Below are 26,479 nucleotides of genomic sequence, written 5' to 3' on the forward strand. Positions count from 1 at the left end.
AAAAAAGTGAATTATCAGGGAATTTAAGATTTTTCAAAGGTTTTTTGTCTGAATATTAGTTTACAAGAAAAAGCTATATATCCAGAAAAGCAAGCTCAGAGAGATGATAAAACTGCAGTGACTTTTATTTTTGTTTTCTTGCAGCTGGTCATTTCAGTGTGAATTTTACCTTGGGCTTTTGATTAATTTATTAATATGATTACTGTAAATTAAGAAATTATTGCATGCAATTATTATTGCGATTTTGAAGAATAGACGTAAATGCAAGGTTTAATTATTGCGATTCAGATACATATATCAGATATCGGAATGCAAGTTGTTATTATTACAATAATCACCAAGTCACATTGCTCACATTAATTAAGGGCATCCGATACAGTTTCTCGATATAATGTCATTTTTATAATTTTGAAATATGTTGTAGGCCTTGGCAAGTTATTAAATAAAACACAAAATAAAACATAGGTCACCATGCTTGTTTTCGAGAAAATTGAGGCTGAAAATTGGGGATTTGTGCAATTTTGTAAAAAAGTTAGGCAATGTTATAAAATTTTTGGAGCAGATATTCTTCGTCGTAAATTATTAAGACCGGGTTCAATTTGAAGCTGTGATAAGACACAATAAGGAAAAAAATAAATCCCTACACGAATGACTAAACAATTATGCAAGCCTTGCTTGACATTGCGGACCAGATGCTCAAAGTCATATTTTTTTTAACCTAAAAATAGGGAAATAAAGTGTTTCTCAAAATGTCCTTTTTATCATTTTTCTACATAAACTGCATTTTGTCATGCTTTCTCCAAATCTCAAATAAAAAATATATGTCACCGTGCTGGATTCCATGATAAACGTGAGTTATCCTAAAAATTGAGTCCCCCCTTTGGAACCTCAACGTTAGCGATTAAATGCACGACGTCGCTGGCAGACAATTTCGACGTTATATCTGCAAGTTACCGGCGACATTTTTTAGATGTATAAATATTGCTTGTAAACAGCTACCTATAAATTGGTCAAATTGTTTTCGGAAATAAAATCATGTGAATCATAAATACCTGTCTCTGTTTGTGGTCTAAGTGAGAAACATCGCAAGAAAAGTTATTACGGACTGTTGATAATTTTACGGCTTTTAGAATTAAAGACTCGGCAATTTAGAACTTGACATACAGGTACATGTACTGTACACACTCGTGTGTTATTTTTTACAATATGTTGACCTCTAGATGTTGTTTTTTGTTTTTTTTTTTTTTTTGGTGGGCTGCTGTTTTATTACAATACTCCTTAAAATCCTTTTATTCACGTTTTAATCACTTTTTAGAATTCACATTTATTCATAAAATTAAACTTTTATTAGGGTCAATGATTGCAATTGAATAAAATTTATAGGCTTCTGAACAGTTTTAAAGTTCACTTGAAATACTTATTTCCACTGGATCACAGCACAAAGGTTACTTACATGAGGTCTTTTCCTGCAAACGGAACTTCTTTTTTTGTACATAAATTAGGCCGCTAGTTTTCTCGTCTGAATTGTTTTACATTGTCATTTCGGGGCCTTCTATAGCTGACTATGCGGTATGGGCTTTGCTCATTGTTGAAGACCGTACGATGACCTATAGTTGTTAATTTCTGTGTCATGTTTGTCTCTTGTGGAGAGTTGTCTTATCGGCAATTACACCACATCTTCTTTTTTTATGTTGTCAGAAAACAAAAACAAAATCTTATAAAGGAGAATCTTCAATTTGCTAAAGGATGCCTTTTTCCAGACAGAGAAACTAAACCATAATTTTGAAATTTTTGATTTGGCAAAACGATTGAATTAATAGCGAAAGGACTGGACATATTACCTATTCCCCCACCCACCCCCAGCTTTGGGTTTGTTTCTGTTCCTCTCCCAACTTTCCACACTATACCCACCTAAATGACGATTGCAAAGCAAGTCAGTGGCGGATCCAGAAATTTTCATAAGTGGGGGCTCACTGACTGCATAAGAGGGGACCCGCTCTCGTCACGCTTCAGTGATTCTCTATATAACCAACCAAAATTTTTCCTCAAAAGGGAGGCCTGAGCCTCCCCCCTAAAACCGCCGCTGCACGTCACTTTTATAATCTTGTACTATTATATACTTTCTCTTCAGTTTTTAATGCTGTTTTTTAGGGGGAAGAGGGGAGAGAGTGGGAGAGGGTGGCAAGTTGCGATTAAAATCCAAATACTTCTCTCATAGCGTAATTTTATTGGTAAATATACTAAATATAACTATATATATTTTTTCACCACAGCGCGACGCATTGCCGGGTACATAAAATATCACACGCCCATTCCTCTGTCTGTCCTTTATGTCCTTCTGGTTAATACATTTTTCAAGTGTACAATTCTTGCCAAATTTTTATAAAACTAATATCGTATGGACATGTTCGAAAATCTGTGCATATCAACTATTCTTAAAAGAGTTATGCCATTTGGAAATATTAATTATATTGGAAATTGCATTGTATTTGATGTCAATCCGTCATTTCTCTAATATATTTGTAAAAAAAAATAAAGAACAAAATAAACAGCTGCGGTACGAGCGCATGATACGGCCATCGTCTTATGAAAAAACCCATAATAAATGTTTTTAAAATAACACGGGGGTTGTACAGGAATTCATGCTAAGTATATCCTGACTCATTCCTTATTCTTTCTCAATAGGAAGTTTATATACATGTATCACATCATGTGTTATATGATATCTAATTGAAGCTCAATAAAAATTCAAGAACTCAAAAATGAATTAAAGAATCATCACGAAAAAGTATACAGATCTTTAGATTAATGTAAATAACAAGTATGTGAAGTTTTATGCAATAATTATAAATAGTTTCTGAGATACGGCGCGACATGTGAAAAACCCCCTCTTTTTTTCATAAACTCAATAACTATAAAATAGAATTTTGAATCATCCCCAAAAAGTATACACATCTTCAGATTAATATAACTAAGAAGTGTGTACAGTTTTAAGCAATAATCATAAATCGTTTTTGAGATACGGCGCGAACTGTGAAAACAAAAAACACTCCTGTTTTAGTTACAAAGTCCTGTAACTCAAAACGTTCACCAAAAAGTATACTTATCGTTTGACCATCATAAAAAACAACTATGTTAAGTTTAATGAAATTTGGATATTTGTGCTGTACCATGTTTAAGACGGACAGACAGACACCGGACATTTGTATACCATAATAACGTTCCGTCAAAATTTTACGGGCGTAAATATTGTTGACTATTACCTTTTGTTAGATAAAATACGTGCAACGTGGAAGAAATAGGAACTTTGTTCTTTTATTAGTTGTATCATTGTTAATATTAGCGGCATACCATTATTTATTTTAGTAAATTGTTCAGTGAGGAAATTTACTTCTTCGTGTACCTTAATTTTCGGTATTAGTTTTAAAATATCATTGGTTTTCTGTGCTGTAATAAAATGTCAGAAAATCGGATTCGGACCAAATCATGGATGATGAATGATAATAAAAATGATAATTGACATGCATTATATTAGTAACACCAAAAGGGTCAGTCGTCTTGAGATTGCTCACAATACGATACTTTGTTGAAGATCTCACAGAAACAGTAATGTGTTTTATTTCTTCTGATTTTATTAGACTGTTATCCTGTTAGAATCAAATGCACTAATATTAATGGTTTAGAAGTTAGCATGCGGGAGAAACAGAAATTGAAGCATCGAAAATCCACATTACGTTTCTTATTACGGAAAATTACACGCATTACGTCCCTCAAAAAGTGACGGTTTGCGGGAATTCAAACACATAACGTCGCGCCAAGAGTTAACTCCCTTGAAACTGTATCGGATGCCCTTAAAACCTGGCAATAATATCTGAATTTACAGTAGAATGCTCCACTCCTAGAGTGGGGTCTTTAATGTACTGTAAATTCAGAAATTATTGCGTGCATTTATTATTGCGATTTTGTCATTTTGGACTTAAATGCGATTTTAATTTTTGCGATATTGAGAAAAATCCTGTTAAATTCATATAAAAAATTTCAAAATGCGAGTTTAAATTATTGCGATTATAACCCTGTCGCATTTTTCGCAATAATAAAAACATCACAATAATTTCTGAATTGACAGTATTCCACATGTTATTCTGTCCAACAAATATATTTCACTACTGAACAGAATGACTTTATATTTTGTTCAGCAGCTTGACAGTGATGGGTTTTAATATCTTTCTTCGGGTAACATGGCCTAACATCTAGAAGTGTTTCTTCTGGGCAATTGAGCATACAAATCTTCCTGCAATTAAAACAGAAGTGACCATGCACAGAGATCTTTAAAAGTTAGGGCATACAAGGAAATATAGAAACAAGATATTGAGATAATGAATTCTTGATATATAAATGAATTCTGCATTTAAATCATTTTTGTGGCAATTATTTTATAGTCGAAAATCTGTTGATATTTCATGACCTTCAAATAACAAAGATCAACATTTAATTTTAAAACAAGCAACCTTTTGACTTTGATAATTTTCAACTTAGTCATTACCGAGTTATGGGACTTTTTAAAGGTTTAAAAACTAAGGAACTTTTTCATTTGTTTCACAATAACTCAAGTATTCTTTCAATAATCCAGAACGAAATATTTTTTAATTGTTTTTTTTTTCAGCCAATGATATCACTTTTATGTACATATAATGTCCGCTCTGACTGATATGCATTTGGTGCACATATTTATTTGCTTGTAAAATGACACTAAGTGGTAGGAAATTCAACATTTTTAATGAGTAAACAGATTTTTGTTTAAATGTATAATGTTTACAACTATATGAAACAATTACTTGTACAAAGGAAACACTTAAAAACAAGTCACATATCTCCCTTCCTCAACATCAAAATGGGCCATCTCAAAAATATTTTGGAAAGAGATTTTTAGAGAAAAATCACTTTTTCATGAAATTGAATTTGATGCAAACGTTTGCAATTTTGACAAAATTAGGATTTTTTATTACCAATATATTTTATAATTGTAAGTAATTTGAATAACTTATAGCTGAAGTTTATTCAGCTTTGAAATTTTCCCTTGCTTTTATACCTACCAGTATGGCTGACAGTCACAGATTTTTTATTGTAAAAGATGACGAGTTCTTGAATGTTATGGTGAGTGTGTGGAAAATAGACCGGCATGATATTTCGCATATATTGGATTTGTTTTATGCAAAATTTTCAGAATTTCACAAGTTTGGACTAGTATAACTACTGTATAAGTTGATTGTAATCTTCAATGAGATTTGTATAATATTTTGATATTAACTTACAATTTGTCATTTATCTGTCCTGGATTGAACCCATGACCTCTGGTAATGTAATTCATCCCTCTAACAATTGAGGTAAATGATGAGAGGGTATGCTCTCTGATTTTGAGGCAGTAGTTTTGGATTCAAAGTCATGCTCTTTTGCTACATTTGGTTTTAACTTTTAGATATAAGACTCTCTTCAAGTTTATGGAACCTAAAACTAGTAAGATTAAATGCTTCAAAAATAATATTTTGCATTTTAAGATTGTTTATATTTATTAAAAATTCTATTAAATCACCTGAGAGTGTCTGCTAATGGAAAGTATATTTCAGTTTGTAAATTGAAAATGAAATTTAAAACCTCTTTAGATGGTCACCATCTGAAGATCACCTCAAAACGTAAGCAAAAAATCTAGAAATTGCTTTACTGAGTTTTACAATAAGCAACACCTTTACAATTTGAAAATCGGCAAAGAAGTACAAATTACATGTAATTATTACATCTTTTGGTTGTTTTTTCGTTTTTTTTGCCATGGCATAATCGATTGGTTTTCGACTTAGTTTAGATTATCTCTTTGATATCTTTCACTTCTCTTTTGATTATTTTTATAAAATCTTAATTGATATCTAAATGTTAGTGTAAGTGTTAACATTTAAATCAGTTTATATTTTTATTAATACATGTACATGTATTTTTTTTTCATTTGTTTAGATCCCTGTAGATGGAGTACAGACTGAAAAACCTGGTAAGAAACTTTTATATTTTACCGGTATATTAGCATGCAAATATTCTTGAATCTATTTATTTTACAGAACACACAAGGTGTTTCAATAAAAAATCTCTCTTTTCACATTTCTGTTGATAGCAAGTGAATCATTAAGAATCTCTCTCTCTCTGTATAATCTAAATTCATATTTCAATATAAAAATGAATCAAATTGTTATCAGGTCTAAGATCACCCCCCAATAACCACAATTCACATTTACCTAATACTTGCAAGAGTTACTTTTTACTAAAAAAAAACCTACTATATGCTACATTAAGACATTTTATTTCACTAAAGTCCCCACATTGGGTATGTTAGTACAACATTTTAACAAACAAAGTGTGAACATATATACATTAGAACAACTTGGTAAACAAAGGTGCAATAATAGTAGGTATATATAATGAATACTGATATGTGACAGGAATGTTCAAATTATAGTTACATGATTAAGCACATGTATTAAAAGGTTTTAATAACACTTTTTGCAAAATTTTGCTATTCCAGTAAGCGAAATAAATCTGATGTATTCATCAGTTCTTTAGATTTTATAACATTTGGGTTATATTACATATATTTTAAGGTAAAAATTTAGCTCTTTTACAGTGTTGAAAAAGGTACATTTGAATAAGTAATGAAACTCATCACCAAGTTCATTAGCATTACAGAGATAACAATGTCTTTCAGTTAAAAAAAAAAAAAAAAAAACAATAAATAGATAATGGATTATTTCCCTTCTTTGTAGAAAAAAGGTTAAAGATAATGAATTATCTCCCTTTGTTGAAAAAAAGGTTAAAGATAATGAATTATTTCCCTTTTTCCTAGGAAAAACTATAGATTGCTATGAAGAAGTTATTATCATTAAACAACTCTCAACATCACATATGTTATGTCTGTTTGTGTATAAACTAAAATGTCAAATCAGATCAGAAACAGCTTGACAACAAAATTACTAAATATGATAAAAGTAGGCAAATTAATGATAATTTTGAAATGATACATTTGTTTATTAATGCAAATTGTAAAAATTTAGTTATGCCAAAATGAGATAGACGTAATGGATTTATCACTGAAATTTATATATGAGAAGATAGCCAATTCTCCAATAGTCAATGGAGGTCCTGTTGATTGCTTCTTCAAATGATTATACCCCCACTTCAAAAAAGTGGGGGTATACTGTTTTACCTCTGTCTGTCAGTCCGTCCGTCCATCCATCCATCCATCCGTCCATCCGTCAGTCCATCCGTCAGTCAGTCCATCCGTCCCATGAATATTTGTCGTCACAGCTCTCTCAGGAACTACATCATAAGGATTTCTAAAATTTGGTTTCAGTGTTTATAAGTCAGCTATACCGTGTGATGCTTTTTCAGATTCATCACTCAACAACTTCCTGTTTACCTTATACTTTTAGCGGGGTGGGGATATCATTAGTGAGTAGTAGCTCACAGATTCACTTGTTTTTACCAATATTATCTGAAACTGTAAACTTCCTCCAATATAGGAGTACCTCATATGATGATTTTTAATGGTTGAACAGTTATTAGATCTGTCAAAACCTACTTCCTGTTTTCTGATACTTTGAATTACAAGTAGGGTATGCTAAACATGACATATTGCATGCATTCCTGCATTCTCATTGTGTCTGATAATATCCCATAATTTTTTTGTATTTTTCTTAAATTTTTATATATTATAAACAACTATGTAAGCAAAAAAAAACATGATGAAAAAGATTACCAGCTACTAAAGCTACCTGATATATTTTAGCTAGTTTATTAATGACTAGATTTTTTTCTGTTTTCGTTTTTATTCAATTGATAAAAAAATTAGTTAACTAAGATTATTTCAATGCTAAAAGATAAAATATTATGATTCGATATGAAATAGTTTTAGATATCAAATCTCTCGTTATTGATTGATTGATTCAAGGATCTTACTATATAAATCCTTGATTGATAGTTGCTTGCTAAATGTCCAAATCTAGTTTTAGAAATTTCCCCATGGAGTTCTTTCTCTTTTGAGGTTTGAAAAGTTGACACTTATGGAATATAAAGGAGATAAAAATTATAAAAAACTTCAGTGCATTATTGAATATAAACAAATGACCTATAATATGACAGCAGGTGTTTTACTTATAGAAATTGACACCTGAGATCATTGACTGATTGTTAATTTATGCATTGTATCAGAGTTATTGATCTTGTACTTGATGTGCTGTGAACCATGACAAATGCATTGACCCTTAAATTCACAACTGGAAAGTTGACAATTTTTTGTCACCCAATTAGAGTAACTATTTATTAAGATTTTCCTGGTAAAAAAAGTAATTTGGGAAATTAGCAAGTTAATCTATTTAATAGGAAATCAATCAGTCATATCAATTAACATAACCAGTCAACCATTGTAAAACCCACTCACCTGTGACCTTAAAAAATCCAATACTGTTCCACTGTCCACTAAATGTCAAACTGTGATCACCCAACAAAAGTTTGTACTGACAATAACCTTGGCCATGTAAAATGTGATGGATAATGATTTTCTTAATATATCAAACTCGTTTGATTTCACAGACAAACTAGGTGAATGTTGGGAAGAAATTATTAACTATTTTGGTAAGATTTATTGATATTTTTATTCTAATGTTTATGTAACCTCTGGAAATGTCAGATGATCTGTTTTTCCAATATTGAAAAAAGGGTTCACAGTTTAAAGAGCACCTTTTCTTTAATTCTAGCTTCATACTCTGCATATCTAATTTCCAGGTTTAGGAGTGATTGGTAAAATCGAAAGTGTCCAGTCTGATAGCAGTGGGTTCGCTGAAGCAGAGCATGTAATGCCAGAACCTATTGTCATACAAAAGGTATATTAAAACAAACACAACAGAAATATTTTCTATAATGTTTATGACGATTGCATTCAACCCTTATCTTAATTGACTAGGATTGTCAGTTTTCCTGCCGAAGATATGTGGTTCACTCTGGTAACTCCATCTAATCCTCCATCAGTGAAAACTGACTGTTGTCAATATAACCAATAGTACTGAAAGTGGCATTAAACACCAACAAACAACCAATCAATCTTATTTTTGTATGGATAAACCAGTGAATGAATTCAAGCATTTGCCAGAAATATTTATACATAATATTCTACCTGAATTTACATCTATTGTCTTAGCTTAAACATAAGATATAAAGTCTTTTTCAAACACCTTAAGGTAGATGGGGTGTCTAAATTATAATCCATAGAATTTTTTAATAATTTGCCAAAATGTAGTTTATATCATGCTTTTTAAAAAAAAATGATAAAAAGAATGGGTCACGGGGCTTATTTTCAAGCTACAGGTTGTTCAAAATTAACAGATTTTGTATAGATTATGCATGGAAAACCCAATTTTCTGCCATAAAACGAAAACTACACCATAGAATTTTGAGATAAAATATGAGAAGATAGCTTTAATAGTATGCTTTCAGATAAGAAAAAGAGAAAATGGGGTCACCGGACCCGTTTTCTTGCTACATAATAAAATAGGTAAATTCCTAACACATTCTATTGTAAAAGTACCTTTATCTGAATTATCTGCCCTTACATTTGAGTTGCCTCCCCTTATATGGCAAAGTTGGAAAAAATTGAATCAAACAAAAGTTTTCTGTTTTTTTGTAAAATACAACCATAAATATGATTAAAACATGTCATTTTCTATATTGAAATGAAAATTCTTACACATGAATTACCTACTACTCTCAAAATTTGAACATTCTATTAAAGATATAGACCGATTGTTTTCAGGTATTACAAAATCCAAGATGGAGGAAGACACCCTATCTACCTTAAATCTTTCATTTTAGCAGTTTTTTGTTCTTTTTTATATTGATATGATGAAAAGGCTTCTAATTGTTATAAATATCTCTGTTACTGTTATCTTGTTGAATTTGATATATTTAAAGCTCTTTTCTGACAGAAAATGTCTTTAACCTTATAAAATATCGATATTTGTAATCTTTGATATTTATTATCTTTTAAAGGTGATAGTAGATATGTATACTAACAACAGTTCCAAGAATTTAATACGCTGAAATATTTGTGTTTTCCTTCAGGTATCAAGTCTTGGGAGTAGTACTGAAAGTGACCAGACATTTAAAAGTAGCATTACTATTTTGCCTGCCAAATCAAGTGCACCCAAAATGAGTGTTACATCTCCAGATGGAACACAAAGCATTTCATTGGATATATCAGGATGTGAGAGTTTTTCTAATTCATCCAAAGTTGATATTGGCATCGGAACTGATGATTTTAGTGAATATTTGCATGCACCAACAGTTTCCTATCATTTACATGAACGAGACGGAGACGATTCTGGGACTTACTCGGAAAATAATAAATCTGTCATATTGACAATTGAACTGCCTAAAAACTGGGTAAACTCAAATCCAAATAAAAAAATTGGTAAGCCTAGAGTTATCTCCCATTTGTATAAAGAAATAGGTCATCCAGCACGTAGTCAAAGTTTGGATACTACAGATTCAGAAACAAATAGTGAGGTTGTAGTTATGCGGCGTCACCGTGGACAATCAAATTATCCATTAGAAAGGGCAGCATCAGATAGCCATGTGCCAACAGACTTTCCTCCAAGGTCATCCACACCTCATGGAGGTCATTCTAGAAGTATAAGAGATTCAATTATGTTTGCAGAGTCTGCTGGTAGTATGCCAACCGACTTTCCTATGCAATTATTATCCACACCACATGGGCATTCAAGAAGTATACGAGATTCCATTTATTTGGCGGAAACTAAGCAGACATTTTTTCCGAATCAGCTTCCTCCGCGCAGTGCATCTCCTACAAGTCTTTCAGCTTTTAGTGCTTTTAACCCATTGCCAAGACGGACAGGTTCTGACACGGAACATTTTGAAAGTGATCGTAACCTTAATTTATCTAGTGTTTCACTTGTTTCTAAGACAGATAGTGTTTCAAGTACATGCAGTGGTAGTTTAGAATATTACAAACTTATGAAGCTTGTCAATCAACCAGTGTCTTTCAAGGTAAGTTGATTATCTCCCTTTTTATGACTCTTTTGTAGTGTAACAAACTGATAAAGCTTGTCTATGTACCTTTCAAGCTTATTAGGTTATCTACCTCATTTTTGGCTGACAATCCAGAAAATACCTACATATTGAATTATCTGCCTTTAATATTATATACCTACTATAGGAGTAATGCTGATTGCTATCACTATTAGTCCATCCGTCTGCCCATTAGACATTTTCTTCGCACTTTTCTTAGGTACTGCTGAACAGAATAAATTCATATTTGGTCAGTAGCTTGACACATTTACAGCCTGGCAGTGATGAGTCCCTTTGAATCTGTCAAACACCTACTCCTTTTTGTGAATACTTTAAATTTTTCAATGTATTGAATGAACTTAAAAATTGTCATCAAGCATGTACATTTCTCCAGTTTTACTCAACAGAATTACTTCTTATTTGGTCAGCAGCTTTATAGTGATGACTTATTAAGTGCGAGTGCTTTTGGATATATATTGTCAGCCACATACAGCTAATTCAATGGTTTTTTTTAATACTTTGAATTATGCTGGTGAATGCATAGCAGAACAACACATGCTTTCTTGTCTTTCTTTATAATTTTCTAATCAAACAACTTTAATAGATGAAAACAAATTTATTTAGTGGCTAATGAATAAAAAACCTTTCTGAAAAGCTGCTCTTTTCAATAGTAACAACTACCAACATTGCACTTCATGTGTATTTATAATTTACTACTTTTAATTCAACTCAAACAATGTCTTCTAAATGCTCATCACAATGCTGATTTAGCAAGTATAACACTTGGACTTTGAACTATATCATGTAGATATTTAAGTAAGTAAATGCATTTCTAAGTGAATGTCAAGCCTTTTTAATAAATGTACAAATATGTTGCATATTTGATGAGCACTTATACAATACAATATTTATAGTTATTATAAGTGTAACGAATAATATGTAAAAGCTGGTTAAAGATGCAATACTTTTAACTCATTAGGAAATGCTCTTACTTTTAAGGTCTATTTATAAAAGAAATTTCAGTAAATTGATCAGCAAACATTGCATTTTTATTTTATAAAAAAAAATACATGAAATATTTAATATTATTTATAATATAAACTGTAAAAAAGAGGCGGAAGATACCAAGGAGACATTCAAAACTCATAAGTTGGAAGAAAAACTGACAATGCTATGGCACAAAACGAGAAATGACAAAAATACAAATAAGTTCACAAAATACTCCATGGAAAACTAAAAATTGATCTCCAAAAACATGAGGTAAACTCGTATGCTCTTGAAGGGTAAGCAGATCCTGCTCCACATGTGGCACCAATCGTGTTGCTCATGCAAGTACAAATCAGGTGATAAGTCTCATTCAGTGATGTCACAATCGAGTAAAAGATGACAGGATTGTGGTTATGACAATTTGAACATATCATCTAAGTAGTGGAATGTGAAGCTCTTTCATTCTTCCTGAGAAGCTCCTGCATAAAGGAACTAGTCAGCAAGAAGAGGAGCTCAATTAGGTCCCAGTTGGAATGCCAATTGTTTGTTGTAGCCTAATTAAATTTATGATATATGTTCAACTGTATTTCAGACTGACTCAAAGGGCCGGAAAGGTAACATACAATTTGTACCAAAGTTTAATGTAAAGGAATGGACACAACTTAAAAAACAACAGGTAAGAAAATTTATATGGGTGGAAAAAATGTTCACTGCACCCTCAGAATTTCTAGATAGATCATGTGGTTGTTAGGGCTATTCAAATAAAATGGATGGGTATTCAGGCTAAAAATAGAACTAAGTTGTTTGATGTTACCTACCTTAGTAACCACCTATAAAGCAGCCTACTCAAAATAATTTATGACACAAATCGGTTCAAATTTTTTTTTAAAAAGATTTTTTCCTGCTCTAATGTTGTTTTCTTGTCTAAAACATGTAACTTATGTTGTTGGACAATAAAAAAATAAAATCCCTACCTACCTACCCCACCTTACCAGGCACGAGTAGGCAACATCAAACAAAGAATTTTTTAAGGGTGGCCTCAGTAATTTGACATACATCAAAGGACATACAACTATAAATGACACCAGACCTATTTTGGATATTTAAAACTCTGTCCTACCCTTCCACATTTATTTTAATGGAATAGGCCTTGTTTTATTGTATCTCAAAGATATTTGAACCAGCTCAAATATAAAATCTGAGAACATGGTCAGCATTATTCTATTTGAATTGGAAGAACTCTTTCTTTAATAACCATGTAACGTTTAGGAAAAAAGGATGAAAGTTATAACATTGCTTTCATAAACTCTATTTCCTATTAGGAATGTTTTTGAATCTGCATTTAATATATTCACTACTGTATAGCTTTTTATAGAGGAACTTAGACATTTTATGGTTGTTTTTCTTTCAAGTTTATTTCTTGTAACTTTATTTATAAGGAAAGAATGACCCCAAAATCAATTTACTCTCTTGTTGGGGGGGGGGGGGGGATTCATGCAGGAGAATTTGTAAGCACTCTTGGAAATGTAGGTCACCCTTATCAGATTTATTTGGATTTACTTGACTTAAAAGAACTTGCAACACAATATTTCAGATGTTTTTGTTTCAAACTATTATAGCCATGAAAGTGAAAAAAATCATAAAATAAGAAAACATATCTGCATAAAAGACCATGTATGTTTGTTTAAAAGTAGTTTAACTGATCGATTCCGTGCTCTGCATAAGTAGAATTGAATGTCTGGGTAATCAAGACTAGAAATAGTGTATTGGCCAATTGCCAATTTGATTCTGTAATTTGCTGTTTCAGAAGCTAAAGGACCATGGGTAATTTCATTGTTCGTACACCAAAATAAAAATAATGTCACATCATTGGTTAAAATTCAATTGTTTTTGAGGTTGTGGGCGTTTTGGTCTACATTTGGAAAATATTACCCAGAATGCATTAGATTCTGAAACGGCAAAATAAACCCTTCAATACAAGTTGTTTCCCTTTGTCAATTGAAGACAGGTTCTGATCCACATGCTGCCCATGCAAAGCATAAATTTGAAGTGATATACAGGCATTTTTAACCTAACACACACATATGTTGAAGGACATACTTTGACCTATAATTGTTTACTTTTTACACATTGTGACTTAGATGGATAGTTGCCAAAGTCTGCATACACAACTATAGAAAATTTGTACTCCTTTTGAATACCCTGGTAATTAGATTTGTGATTTACCTTTACCCATGGAAATTGGTATTTCACGATTAATGTTGACAGTAATTCATAAAATATTTGTGTTTTCCTTAAGGTATCAAGTCTTTGGAGGAGTACTGAAAGTGTCTAGATATTTAAAAGAAGCAATATTTAAAAGAAGCATTAACTATTTTGCCTACCAAATCAAGTGCACCCAAAATTTCTGTTTACATTTGTTTATTTTTTAGCAATTAGAAGAAGAAACCAAACTTGCTCAGCATACCCTACAAAGATATAAAGCAGAATTAAATATGATGGAATCTCAGTTCCTAGTCAAGACACAACTTGTAAAAGATGATCTCTCATACAGTGATAGGTAGGCTGGTTGTTATTTGCTTAATGTCCAGTGGCAAATATTTCATGCCTTTTTCAAAATGAGAATTAAAGAATAAATAAATTAATTGGGTTCTGCAAAGTGAGTCGACTATGTCGAAGCATGGAAAATTTTGGACTGTCATAGGAAAAAAAACATTTATTAAGTAGGGGCAGAAATTTTGCATTAAATAGGTCACATGTAGCTGCAGAACCGTATCTCATAGGTCACATGCAGAGCTCTCAGTTACTGTGAGTGATCTTTTACATGTAGAAAGTATGGAACTCTTCCAACACTGAACAAAATGATAAACGAAGCACATGAGTTAGTTATCAGTGATACTCAGTAACAAGTTGAATTTATTTTTTATCTTGGATACGTTATTCTTTTTATTACATTGACTTTTAATGGATATAAAGAAAAAAATGCAAGGAGCTATATCTTTTTGATGAATTTTAAATTTGCTTTGATGTGAAATTAACATGGAAATGACGCTTTTCCATTGCAACCAATGTAATAAACTACGATATCTTCTTCTAAAATTACTGATTGACTTACATAGAATTATACAAATATAAAGAACATTATATCAAAACAATTCAACAAACAAACTTAAACTTACGATGTTTGTTTTATTATTTTCTTTGCTCAGGGACGAAAAATTACCATACAATATAATTATTTATTTCATTAAAAAAAAAAATATTGCAGTGTAATTTAGGATGCCTGAATACATCATGTCCTTATTACCAAAAAAGTTTTTAACATCTGTTTTATTTTATATTACAGGGAAGATGTCCAGGAATTACAATTTTTATTTGGAGAATTACGTAAAGAAATGCTATTGACAGAAGAAACATTAGCCAATAGATTGGATGGTATCAACATGGGCAATGATAACTATAACCCTATGTTAGCCCTGGATGTTATCAGGAAGGTAAAGAGGCCATATTGGATTGTAGATTGTTATGGATAGATGTTCAAATTTTCTTTATATCCAGCTGAATTATTTGTAATGTGGACTGAGGAATTTGCAGATTGATATTAAATGTCAAAGGCAAATTTCCACCCTACTTTCACTTTGGCCAAATCACTACTTTCACTTTCAACAATAAATTTTTCCACATATATTTTTTTCAATAGATATGCAATAAATAATAAACTTTTCATGACAGTAGCAAGAAAAATCAGGAAGAAATACTTTGGAACTATACATCAATGGAAATAAATTGTGGTCTGAAGCCCCATAATTTATCTGGGTCATGCCTTCAAGAAAAGAGACTGCCATGAAATATGTGCAGAGGAATAGAAATCATTATTTTAAATCGGTTAAAAACTTTCCCTTGCAAGTAAAAACTTCAAATGCAAAACTTTATTTTACTATTGACAGATGACTGAACTTTTGAGAGAACAATCTTATCAACAACAGATGGTGACAGAAAAAGATGAGGAAACCATGGAAACAACCCACAGTGCCACCTGGCGGTCTAGTGGATCACAGCGTTTATCTGAGAACAAACAAAGAGGCTCAATCTCCGACCTAGATTCTGAACATAGCTTTAGCAGTAGTTTATCTGAGGTAAGTAGCCATGGAACCTTGATTATACATCTTAACAGTAGTTTATCTGAGATAAATTTTCATATTAGCCTAAAATTGACTTGCATTAATTCATTGGTATCACTTACACTTGTGGTCGAAAATTATATTGTCTTTTCAGCCAAAGGGAGATAACTCAAATATTTCAAAAGAATAATTGAAATATGATTTTATATTTTGTGCTGATCATTACGATTATTCCATATTGAAATTATAGAGACACAAACTTAGAACGACTACTGTTAACCTTGCAATGTGCTTTTTGCACACTTCCTGTTTATTGTTGGTGCACAATTTTAACCCCTGCAAAAAAGTTTATGCTTTGAAATCATGAAAATTGCAACCTACATAGATATCCACATCTACAGTATGTAAGAAATTCTTTTGCCAAGCATTGTATTTGCATTTCATATTTTACATGTCTGTGAAATACACTGTTCAACTCAAGTACATTTAAGACAGCAAGCCGATAATTATTTTAAACTACCAATAGATGAGCATAAAACATAGGATGATTGAACAAAATAACTTGGTTTAATACCAAGCATTAAAGTTAAAGTCTTTCTAATAAAGTATAAAAAAAAGACTTTATCAACTGTCATATTGCTGACTTAATACAGGGATTTTCAGAAGAAAATGGTTGGTTAAACCTTGTTTTATAGCCATTGATTATTAATAACTTTTACATATAATGATTTGGTTTTTTTTTAGCTGAAAGAAACAATTTTAACTGAAGTACGACAAGAACTCCATGACAACACACAGTGGTTACAAAAAGAATTACAGGTGAGGATAACTATTGTGCAATTTTATTATTCCCCCTACTACACTCCCCTCCGCTGCAAACTTATTTTTAGGAGGTAAATTGGAATCACCTTAATAGAACACTACCTGAGGTTGTGCATTTAGTAATATAATACTGGTCCTTTATGATAAAGGGGAGGTAATAAATTTTCTTATTTCAATTTTGCAATACATGTATGAGGTCTAGAGCTGGCATGTCAGTAACTGCTAGTAGTCTGTTGTTATTTATGTATTATTGTCATTTTGTTTATTTTCTTTTGTTTCCTATTCTGACATTGGACTCGGACTTCTCTCAAACTGAGTTTTACTGTGCGTACTGTTGTGCGTTTGTTTTTTCTACATTGGCTAGAGGTATAGGGGGAGGGTTGAGATCTCAAAAAACATGTTTAACCCCGCCGCATTTTTGCGCCTGTCCCAAGTCAGGAGTCTCCGGCCTTTGTTAGTCTTGTATCATTTTTAATTTTAGTTTCTTGTGTATAATTTGGAGTTTAGTATGACGTCCATTATCACTGAACTAGTATACATATTTGTTTAGGGGCCAGCTGAAGGACGCCTCCGGGTGCGGGAGTTTCTCGCTGCATTGAAGACCCATTGGTGGCCTTTCGGCTGTTGTCTGCTCTATGGTCGGGTTGTTGTCTCTTTGACACATTCCCCATTTCCATTCTCAATTTTATTGCAATGAAAAGGTAGAAAAAAATCTTTCTCACTTTAAGTAAATTTCCTAACTTTTATTGCTTTGCACCATGATGTGAAGCTTTTAGTTTTAGTAGATATTCATGTCATCTTGAAATTATTACTCAACAAACATCTATTCTGATTGGTTTCTTTATGAAGTGGCTAAGGTTCTATTGGCTATAGTGAGATATAGCATTATGAAATATCCCAAACAGGAAAAGATGTTAAATAGGGAAGAAAAGGAATAAAATTACAGTAAAGATATTAAAGACCCTATTAACAATTACTGCTTCATGTTGACATAATTTATGATACTATAAAGTACCCCATACCTTCTCAGAGAGGTTAAACTTGTAATAATGTTAAATTGAATTTTTTATGTATGATAATGCATTTACTTTGAAGAGATTATTTGTAAATGAAAGTAAATATTAATGATGGATACTTGGTTGCTTAACATCTATGATAAAATTGAGAATGGAAATGGGGAATGTGTCAAAGAGACCACAACCCGACCATATATATTTAACATCTATTAGTATATGTATAAAGTCAAAGGACTGTATATTTAACTTCCTATAATACCAACATTTGACATTTTATTGGGAATTCAGTAAAAGTTGCATACAGATATGGTATGTATCAGATAATAGAATACAAGTTCTTATTGCTGCAATACTAATAAAATTGAGAATGGAAATGGGGATTGTGTCAAAGAGACAACAACCCGACCATAGAGCAGACAACAGCCGAAGGCCACCAATGGGTCTTCAATGCAGCGAGAAACTCCCGCACCCGGAGGCATCCTTCAGCTGGCCCCTAAACAAATATGTATACTAGTTCAGTGATAATGGACGTCATACTAAACTCCAAATTATACACAAGAAACTAAAATTAAAAATGATACAAGACTAACAAAGGCCCATTTGCATTAATAAAATTCTCTCAATAATTTCTGTATTAAAAGTTTTCAACTATGTTTTAATTTAACAGGCCACCTTCTTGAAACTTAGATATTAAAATTCCTGTTTGATGTTTTGCAGAAGAAAGAGAGAGAACTGAATGCATTAAAGATGGAACTAATGTCTACCAATATCAAATCTGGTACCACCAGGAAAAAACATTTCTATGAGAGTGATGTATGAGCCTGGCCTCACAAACCCAAAGTAGGTCATTTTGGTACCAGTGACTGGAACCTAGGGCAAGACTGATTGCTGATTGTAAAGCCATTAGGAGAAAGGGACCAGTATATGCTTCTTGAAACCGAGGAGGATGAAAAGAATGATTAATGAATGAGGATTTATTGGAGTGATTATGCATTTGATTATGATTTTGTTAAAAAATCAATTACAATGTCTCAAATTTTTCACAACAGTTTTATTTGTATGTCTTTTATATTTTATTCTTTATGATTTTTTCCAAAGTTCCAAATTATAAATATAGAAATTTGAGCAATACAATTATAAATAGTACACGAACAATTTTGAAATTCAGCATTAATGTATAATTTCATGATATTGTAATTTTATTAAGTTTTTTTATACTCCGCTTCATTTTAACCATTTTACTTATTGAACCATCAAAGTTCTTTCTTCTTTTTTAAACATATTACTTTCTGTGTTCAAACCTTTTCAAAAATTAAATAAATTTAAGATATGGAGATAACATATTAAAGCTTATATTTGCAGTCATCAGTTGTTAATTTGATAGTTGCAAAAAATTTTACTTATAACCTATCAGTAGATTCCAAAAATCAGTTATTTGTGACTATCAAATCATAGACTGATGGTAACAAATCAGTTAATATCTATTCTGATTGGCTTTACATTAAGACAAATGTTGATAATTATATCCATAAAAAGTACAAGAGCACAGAGAATGTTATAGTAGTTTCATAAATTAGAGATTCTTTTGATACTTAAAGATTACCATGGAAAGCAAATGGACCAAAGATAGACTGCATAATATTTTGTTTTTGTTGAAAGAGGGAAAAAAGTAGATGAAAGACATTCTTAAGTGCTAAACATAGAAATCAAAAGTAGTGAGTGGCACATCTTTTTTCATGCTTAGAATATATTTTCAGACATTATTCAAGCATGTGCTTCAAGCCTTTATAACTATTTAAAACTGACAGCAAATTATTATATAATGTTGCTGTCAATTAGGTTGCAGGAATGTCTCAATATACCTTCTTTTAGCTCACCAGGTCTGAAGGACAGATGTGAGCTACTGCTATTACTTGGCGTCTGTTTTGTGTATTCTCTGTATTTATTAGCTTAAGTGAGCCACAATTATCCGCAGGATATCTAGTTTAAAAATTATCTGACACTCCCGACAACTAAATAACTACTGTTATTATATTAAAAGGGGAAAAAGGGGGTGGCGTAAGATTGATTTGAAGGGTGAAAATCCTGTAGGTGCTAGCAGTTACCACAGATTGCAGAAGATCCCTCCATTGCAATGTTATGCAGTAAAAGAATATGGTTACTTCTACCACTGGGTCATACCCCTGCTGGTAGACTGTTAGTCCTTGAGGATATTAACAGCCCAGTAGCCAGTCCTTTGGACCTGGGCATGAAAATAAGGATTTAGTTTTATTTGAATTTGATGTCTTTAAATTTCAAAATCATTTGAATTCTGTTATGTATCTCTCTTTTGCATAGCTCAGATTACTTTTCCAGGTTTGGCTTTTTACTTTTGGTCCTTTTTGGTTTTACCTTCTCAAATATAACCAATATACATGTTTGTACCTACAACATTGGGACTTTGTTTGACTTATGACCTTATTTGAAAATATTTTTAAATCATTTTTCTCTGATTTCAGTATTTTTTGTTGTGAATCATTTGTTCTTGTTGGGTCAGGTGAGCGGGTCACAGACTCTATGGAGCTTCTAGTCACATGACTAATCATAACATATGTTATGATTGATTATTTTATTAGATCATAACATATGTTATAATTGATTATTTTATTATGTATATAATATCTGATCAAAATCAATATTTATACAAAGCAATGTGTTGAAATTACTATTTATTTGTGTTTATTGTGTGAGGGTCAAGATATGACCTAACTACCAGTACACCAAAATATTTACTCAAAGTATAAAAATGGCATTGACTATTTTAATTGCTTTATTTTTATAAGCTAGTAGCTAGTGATACTTTAGTCAGAATTGTGTTTTAAAGTGTAATTGGCTGATTCAGAATCTAATGCATTGTGGGTAATATTTTCAAAAAGGTACATCAAAATGTTTGATTGGATAAAAATGTCCTAAACTATGGAAAATCAACCAATGATGTGATGTTATTTTCATATTGGTGTATGAACAATGAGATTACCCATAATCCATTAGATTCTTTTAGATTATTGAAACAGCAATTTGGAAAATGAATGTAGAAAGTTAGTTTTTGTGCCATAGTAGGTCAGAGAAGGATTTTTATTGAATAAAGATCTGTTATTAAATATGAAATAAAATTGTAGAATTAGTTATGGATAAATGAGAACTGAAAAATTTAGCCAAGATTCTGCTTAGATATGAATTATGAATATAATACTGTAAAGTCAGAAATTTTTGCATGCATTTATAATTGCAGTTGTGCAAATGTTCAACAATGGAGGAAATTAATTATTGCAATTTTAGGTAATTCTGCCAAAATTTAAATGTGAGTTAATTTTTTTTGTAAAGCCTTTCCAGTCGCAATTTTTGCGATAACAAAAATATCACAAAAATTTCTGCATAACAGTTAGGGCTGTTCCATTAAAACATACATGGTACCCAGGGAGGGCACTTTTAAAATGGGGTAACCACCTATAGAGGCAAATTAAAATTTCACTTACATTTCCACTATGCAAAAACATAGATAACACACACCCATAGTTGAGATTTGGAAGTGCCTTCCCTGGGTCCCATGTATGTTTTTAATGGAACAGCCCTTAATGAGAACTTGTAAAACTCAGCCAAATTAGGCTTTGTTATGAATTATGAATTTAATAATTGATATTATCAGATGTAAAATATTTAGACTTCATCTCAGGACACCTGTCCCTTCCAATTCAGCTTTTATATTTCTTGTGTCTGCATTCAATATTTCACTGCATAGTAATATATTGGAATCCCAGCTTTGCCATTTGACTGGACATGTTGCCTTGTACAAGACAGGAATATCATTTATGGCGGAAATATTAAAACATGTTTTTGATTGACAGGTGATGTATAAATGCTTCAAACTCTTGTGAAATTTAAAACACAAAAAAGACATTTTTTACTTCAAAAGGTTAAAGTTACAACCAAAAAAAAGTCAATATAAAAACTCCTGATCTGAGGTCTTTAAACTCCTGACCAATAAAAACTTGCCACCATGATAAACGGAAGGTGCTAGAAGTGGTGCTAAACACCAAAAAACAAACAAAACATTTCTGAAATATGGTAGGTATCTATGTGTAAAATTAACCTCAAATCTGACAAAAAATTGAACTGTACTTTTTTGATAGACTAGAGGCCAATTGTGTTATTCTATGTTACAATGTTCAGAGTTTATAGACTAAAAACATTCCATTTTTTGAATATTTTGAATATTTAGTTTTGTTTAAATAAATAGTTTGAAGAATTGTTTATAATTCTTGATATTCTTTTATTATCAGGTTTTTATGTCTTAATTTTTATAGAAATATTTAGAAGAATTTGAAAAAATACCTGTATTATTTATATCAACTGTTGATGTCAAATGAACTTATATGGTAGATACTGTAGCTATAAAGCAAGCAAGCCAAGAAATTATATATGATATTCCCTTTATTGTGCCTTCTAAGCATTTGAATTAAGCAAAATTGTGTAACTGATACATTGTATGATTTTCCCACAGTGTGAATATATCTTAAATATCCTCTAATGCATTTTACAGTGTATTTAGTTGTCTCCCCTTCTTTAATTGTTAGAAATTCTAAGATTCTATTGACACAATCTGAACAAGAGTTATTTCCCCTATGTGGCCATGTTACAAATTCCTTCATAATCAGCCATATTCAACTTGTCATACTGACAGCTAGACTTTAGCATGTTAAGTAAAAGTTGTATTCTGAGCAATTTTATAATTTCTTTACTACGATCTGGTAAGGATCTCTTATCAAACTTGTTTGTACTGCATGTTTCAATTAGATTAGTCAAATAAAAAATCAAATATTTACACTCCAAAATGGCGGCCAAGAGAAATAACTCAGACTTAAATCACATCATAACGAAATCTATCTTATACCTTGTTTAAGTTGAAGATGTTCTTGAAAGAACCATACCAAAGTCAAGCATTTTTTCCCTTTTTAGCTCACCTGACCTGAAAGGTCAAGTGAGCTTTTCTCATCACTTTGCGTCCGTCGTCCGTCGTCCGTCGTCCGTCGTCCGTCGTCCGTCGTCCGTAAACTTTTACAAAAATCTTCTCCTCTGAAACTACTGGGCCAAATTTAACCAAACTTGGCCACAATCATCATTGGGGTATCTAGTTTTAAAAATGTGTGGCGTGACCTGGTCAACCAACCAAGATGGCCGCCACGGCTAAAAATAGAACATAGGGGTAAAATGCAGTTTTTAGCTTATAACTCAAAAACCAAAGCATTAAGAGCAAATCTGACATGGGGTAAAATTGTTCATCAGGTCAAGATCTATCTGCCCTGAAATTTTCAGATGAATCGGACCACCCGTTATTGGGTTGCTGCCCCTGAATTGGTAATTTTAAGGAAATTTTGCTGTTTTTGGTTATTATCTTGAATATTATTATAGATAGAGATAAACTGTAAACAGCAATAATGTTCAGCAAAGTAAGATTTACAAATAAGTCAATATAACCGAAATGGTCAGTTGACCCCTTTAGGAGTAATTGCCCTTTATAGTCAATTTTTAACCATTTTTCGTAAATCTTAGTTATCTTTTACAAAAATCTTCTCCTCTGAAACAACTGGGCCAAACTAAACCAAACTTGGCCACAATCATCATTGGGGTATCTAGTTTAAAAAATGTGTGGCGTGACCCGGCCAACCGACCAAGATGGCGGCCACAGCTAAAAATAATACATAGGGGTAAAATGCAGTTTTTGGCTTATAACTCAAAAACCAAAGCATTTAGAGCAAATCTGACATGAGGTAAAATTGTTTATCAGGTCAAGATCTATCTGCCCTGAAATTTTCAGATGAATCGAACAACCTGTTGTTGGGTTGCTGCCCCTGAATTGGTAATTTTAAGGAAATTTTGCTGTTTTTGGTTATTATCTTGAATATTATTATAGATAGAGATAAACTGTAAACAGCAATAATGTTCAGCAAAGTAAGATTAACAAATAAGTCAACATGACTGAAATGTTCAGTTGACCCCTTTAGGAGTTATTGCCCTTTATAGTCAATTTTTAACAGTTTTTCGTAAATCTTAGTAATTTTTTACAAAAATCTTCTCCTCTGAAACTACGTGGCCAAATTAAACCAAACTTGGCCACAATCATCATTTGGTTATCTAGTTTTAAAAATGTGTGGCGTGACCTGGTCAACCAACCAAGATGGCCGCCACGGCTAAAAATAGAACATAGGGGTAAAATTCAGTTTTTGGCTTTTAACTCAAAAACCAAAGCATTTAAAGCAAATCTGACATGAAGTAAAATTGTTTATCAGGTCAAGATCTATCTGCCCTGAAATTTTCAGATGAATCGGACAACCCGTTGTTGGGTTGCTGCCCCTGAATTGGTAATTTTAAGGTAATTTTGCTGTTTTTGGTTATTATCTTGAATATTATTATAGATAGAGATAAACTGTAAAAAACAATAAATGTCGGCAAAGTAAGATTTACAAATAAGTCAACATGACCGAAATTGTCAGTTGACCCCTTTAGGAGTTATTGCCCTTTATAGTCAATTTTTAACCATTTTTTCATAAATCTTAGTAATTTTTTACAAAAATCTTCTCCTCTGAAACTACTGGGCCAAGTTAATTATAGATAGAGATAATTGTAAGCAGGAAAAATGTTCAGTAAATTAAGATGTACAAACACATCACCATCACCAAAACACAATTTTGTCATGAATCCATCTGCGTCCTTTATTTAATATTCACATAGACCAAGGTGAGCGACACAGGCTCTTTAGAGCCTCTAGTTACAATTGGTCCAACTGATATTTAAATCTTGTTGGTCAAAATGATATTTAAATCTTGTTTTCCCACCATTAAATAGAACTTAGTCATGTGATAATGAGTTAAGTTTTTGAATTATGTTTTATAGAAATATATTTCTTGTTAATATATTTATATCTATATTATCTTTGTATATAATTGGATAAGTAATTTGTCTTCCAAAGCAATAAATTTTCTGATTTTGTTATTTGTACATTGTTGTTCACTTATCTTTTTGTGGGTTAGGGAGCTACCATTTGATTTTTATTTATGGTGGGGTTGGGGGGGGGGGGGGGGTTGGGGGGGGGGGGGGGGGGAGCTAGGATGAAAAATTTTGTGCTGCATTTTATTTAGTTGTAATCTCTGTCCTGCCTTTTTATTTTTCACTCTATTTTGTCCTGCCATTTTTTTTATTAGTTTATCCTGCATTTTTGTTTTACTCAAAACTCCTGACAATGCCAAGGCAAAAATAAAAAAAACTACCAATAGACAAACAACACTATACAAATAAAAACATATAAAGTTAAAGACTGAGCAACAGGAATCCCACAAAAAACGGGGGTGATCTCAGGTACTCCAGAAGGGTTAGAAGTTTCTGCTTCACATATGACACCCATATGTGTTACTCTTATAAAATAGGTTGTTGAGTTAGACAAGTGATCAGGTATCACAATTGATCAACCAATGTATGCCACACATTCTCTTAATTATTATAAAAACAATTATAGTTTATCCCAGAGGTAAAGGCCTGTCCTTAAATAAAATGGACAGCATTAGAATGCATGTAGAAAAAAGCATATAGTTATAAAAATATGTGGTGGAGAATACTGTACAAGACACATGCTCTGGAAAATCTTTATCAATACTCTCGACATCAAAAGTATTTTTGAAGCAAAAAAATGCATCAACTATTCAAGAGCAGTAAAAGGTCTAATTAGTTTAAATTATTTATCAACTGAGTATGTTTTTATTTATTCTTCTTATTTTCTAAATCAGGTTGGGAAATTGTACAAAGAAAAATGTTATTACTGTTCAGTAGATTTTACACGGTTTAAAACAATATCCTTCATTGGGCCTCCTCAATGTTATCTATAAATACCGCATCAATTGTAAAAGTCACGTGGTCAGGTAATCAATACACAAAAATAAAAGTATCACGTGTATTGATGATCAAGTTGTACTGCAATTAAAGCCAACATCAACAGTTTCAAATAAGATACCCTTAATTTACAAAGTGTTTAAAAGTACTCACAGAGAGAAGATAGATTATATAAACAGAAACAAAAACATGAGAACAGTCGGGTACTGAAGCTGATTGATGCAATGATGGTTACTGTATTACGATACACAGAAAAATGACACAATACCGAGGATAATATTTTATTTATTTTTAGAATGAAGAAAACAAAACAGTTATAAATAATTTTATTGCATATAACACTACTAATTATTTAGACACATATATCAATTTATGCATCCTCTCAGTTACATTTAAGTATCCAGCTGATCATTGACCGTCAAAATATTTCTTTGAAAAATGTCCGGCTGTCGTCAGGAAATTTTGGAAGCCCTGGTCTAAACATAATTTCTAACC

The 26,479-nt window shown here is 31.8% G+C and overlaps 1 protein-coding gene and 1 long non-coding RNA gene across 5 annotated transcripts in view; one reads left to right on the forward strand and one right to left on the reverse strand.

Moving 5' to 3' along the window:
- Window positions 1-22,885, forward strand: part of LOC127718002 (uncharacterized) — a 108,164-nt gene extending 85,279 nt beyond the window's left edge. For all 4 annotated transcript variants that reach the window (XM_052223884.1, XM_052223885.1, XM_052223886.1 and 1 more), the window contains 9 exons: window positions 6,004-6,037; window positions 8,821-8,918; window positions 10,153-11,097; window positions 12,698-12,781; window positions 14,538-14,665; window positions 15,452-15,599; window positions 16,053-16,241; window positions 16,971-17,045; window positions 18,782-22,885. In XM_052223884.1, coding sequence (XP_052079844.1) covers window positions 6,004-6,037; window positions 8,821-8,918; window positions 10,153-11,097; window positions 12,698-12,781; window positions 14,538-14,665; window positions 15,452-15,599; window positions 16,053-16,241; window positions 16,971-17,045; window positions 18,782-18,883 — 1,803 coding nt within the window. In that variant the 3' untranslated portion in view covers window positions 18,884-22,885. The remainder of the gene's footprint in view (window positions 1-6,003; window positions 6,038-8,820; window positions 8,919-10,152; window positions 11,098-12,697; window positions 12,782-14,537; window positions 14,666-15,451; window positions 15,600-16,052; window positions 16,242-16,970; window positions 17,046-18,781) is intronic.
- LOC127718014 (uncharacterized) lies at window positions 22,870-25,093 on the reverse strand. Its single transcript, XR_007989527.1, has 2 exons — window positions 24,874-25,093; window positions 22,870-23,059 (listed from the first exon to the last, which is right to left on the reverse strand). It is a non-coding gene; the product is annotated as an uncharacterized LOC127718014 (long non-coding RNA).
- Between the last annotated feature and the right edge of the window lie 1,386 nt (window positions 25,094-26,479).

This window comes from Mytilus californianus, unplaced genomic scaffold (assembly GCF_021869535.1).
Source record: "Mytilus californianus isolate M0D057914Y unplaced genomic scaffold, xbMytCali1.0.p SCAF_10, whole genome shotgun sequence".
In the NCBI taxonomy this organism is placed as follows: Eukaryota; Metazoa; Mollusca; class Bivalvia; order Mytilida; family Mytilidae; genus Mytilus; species Mytilus californianus.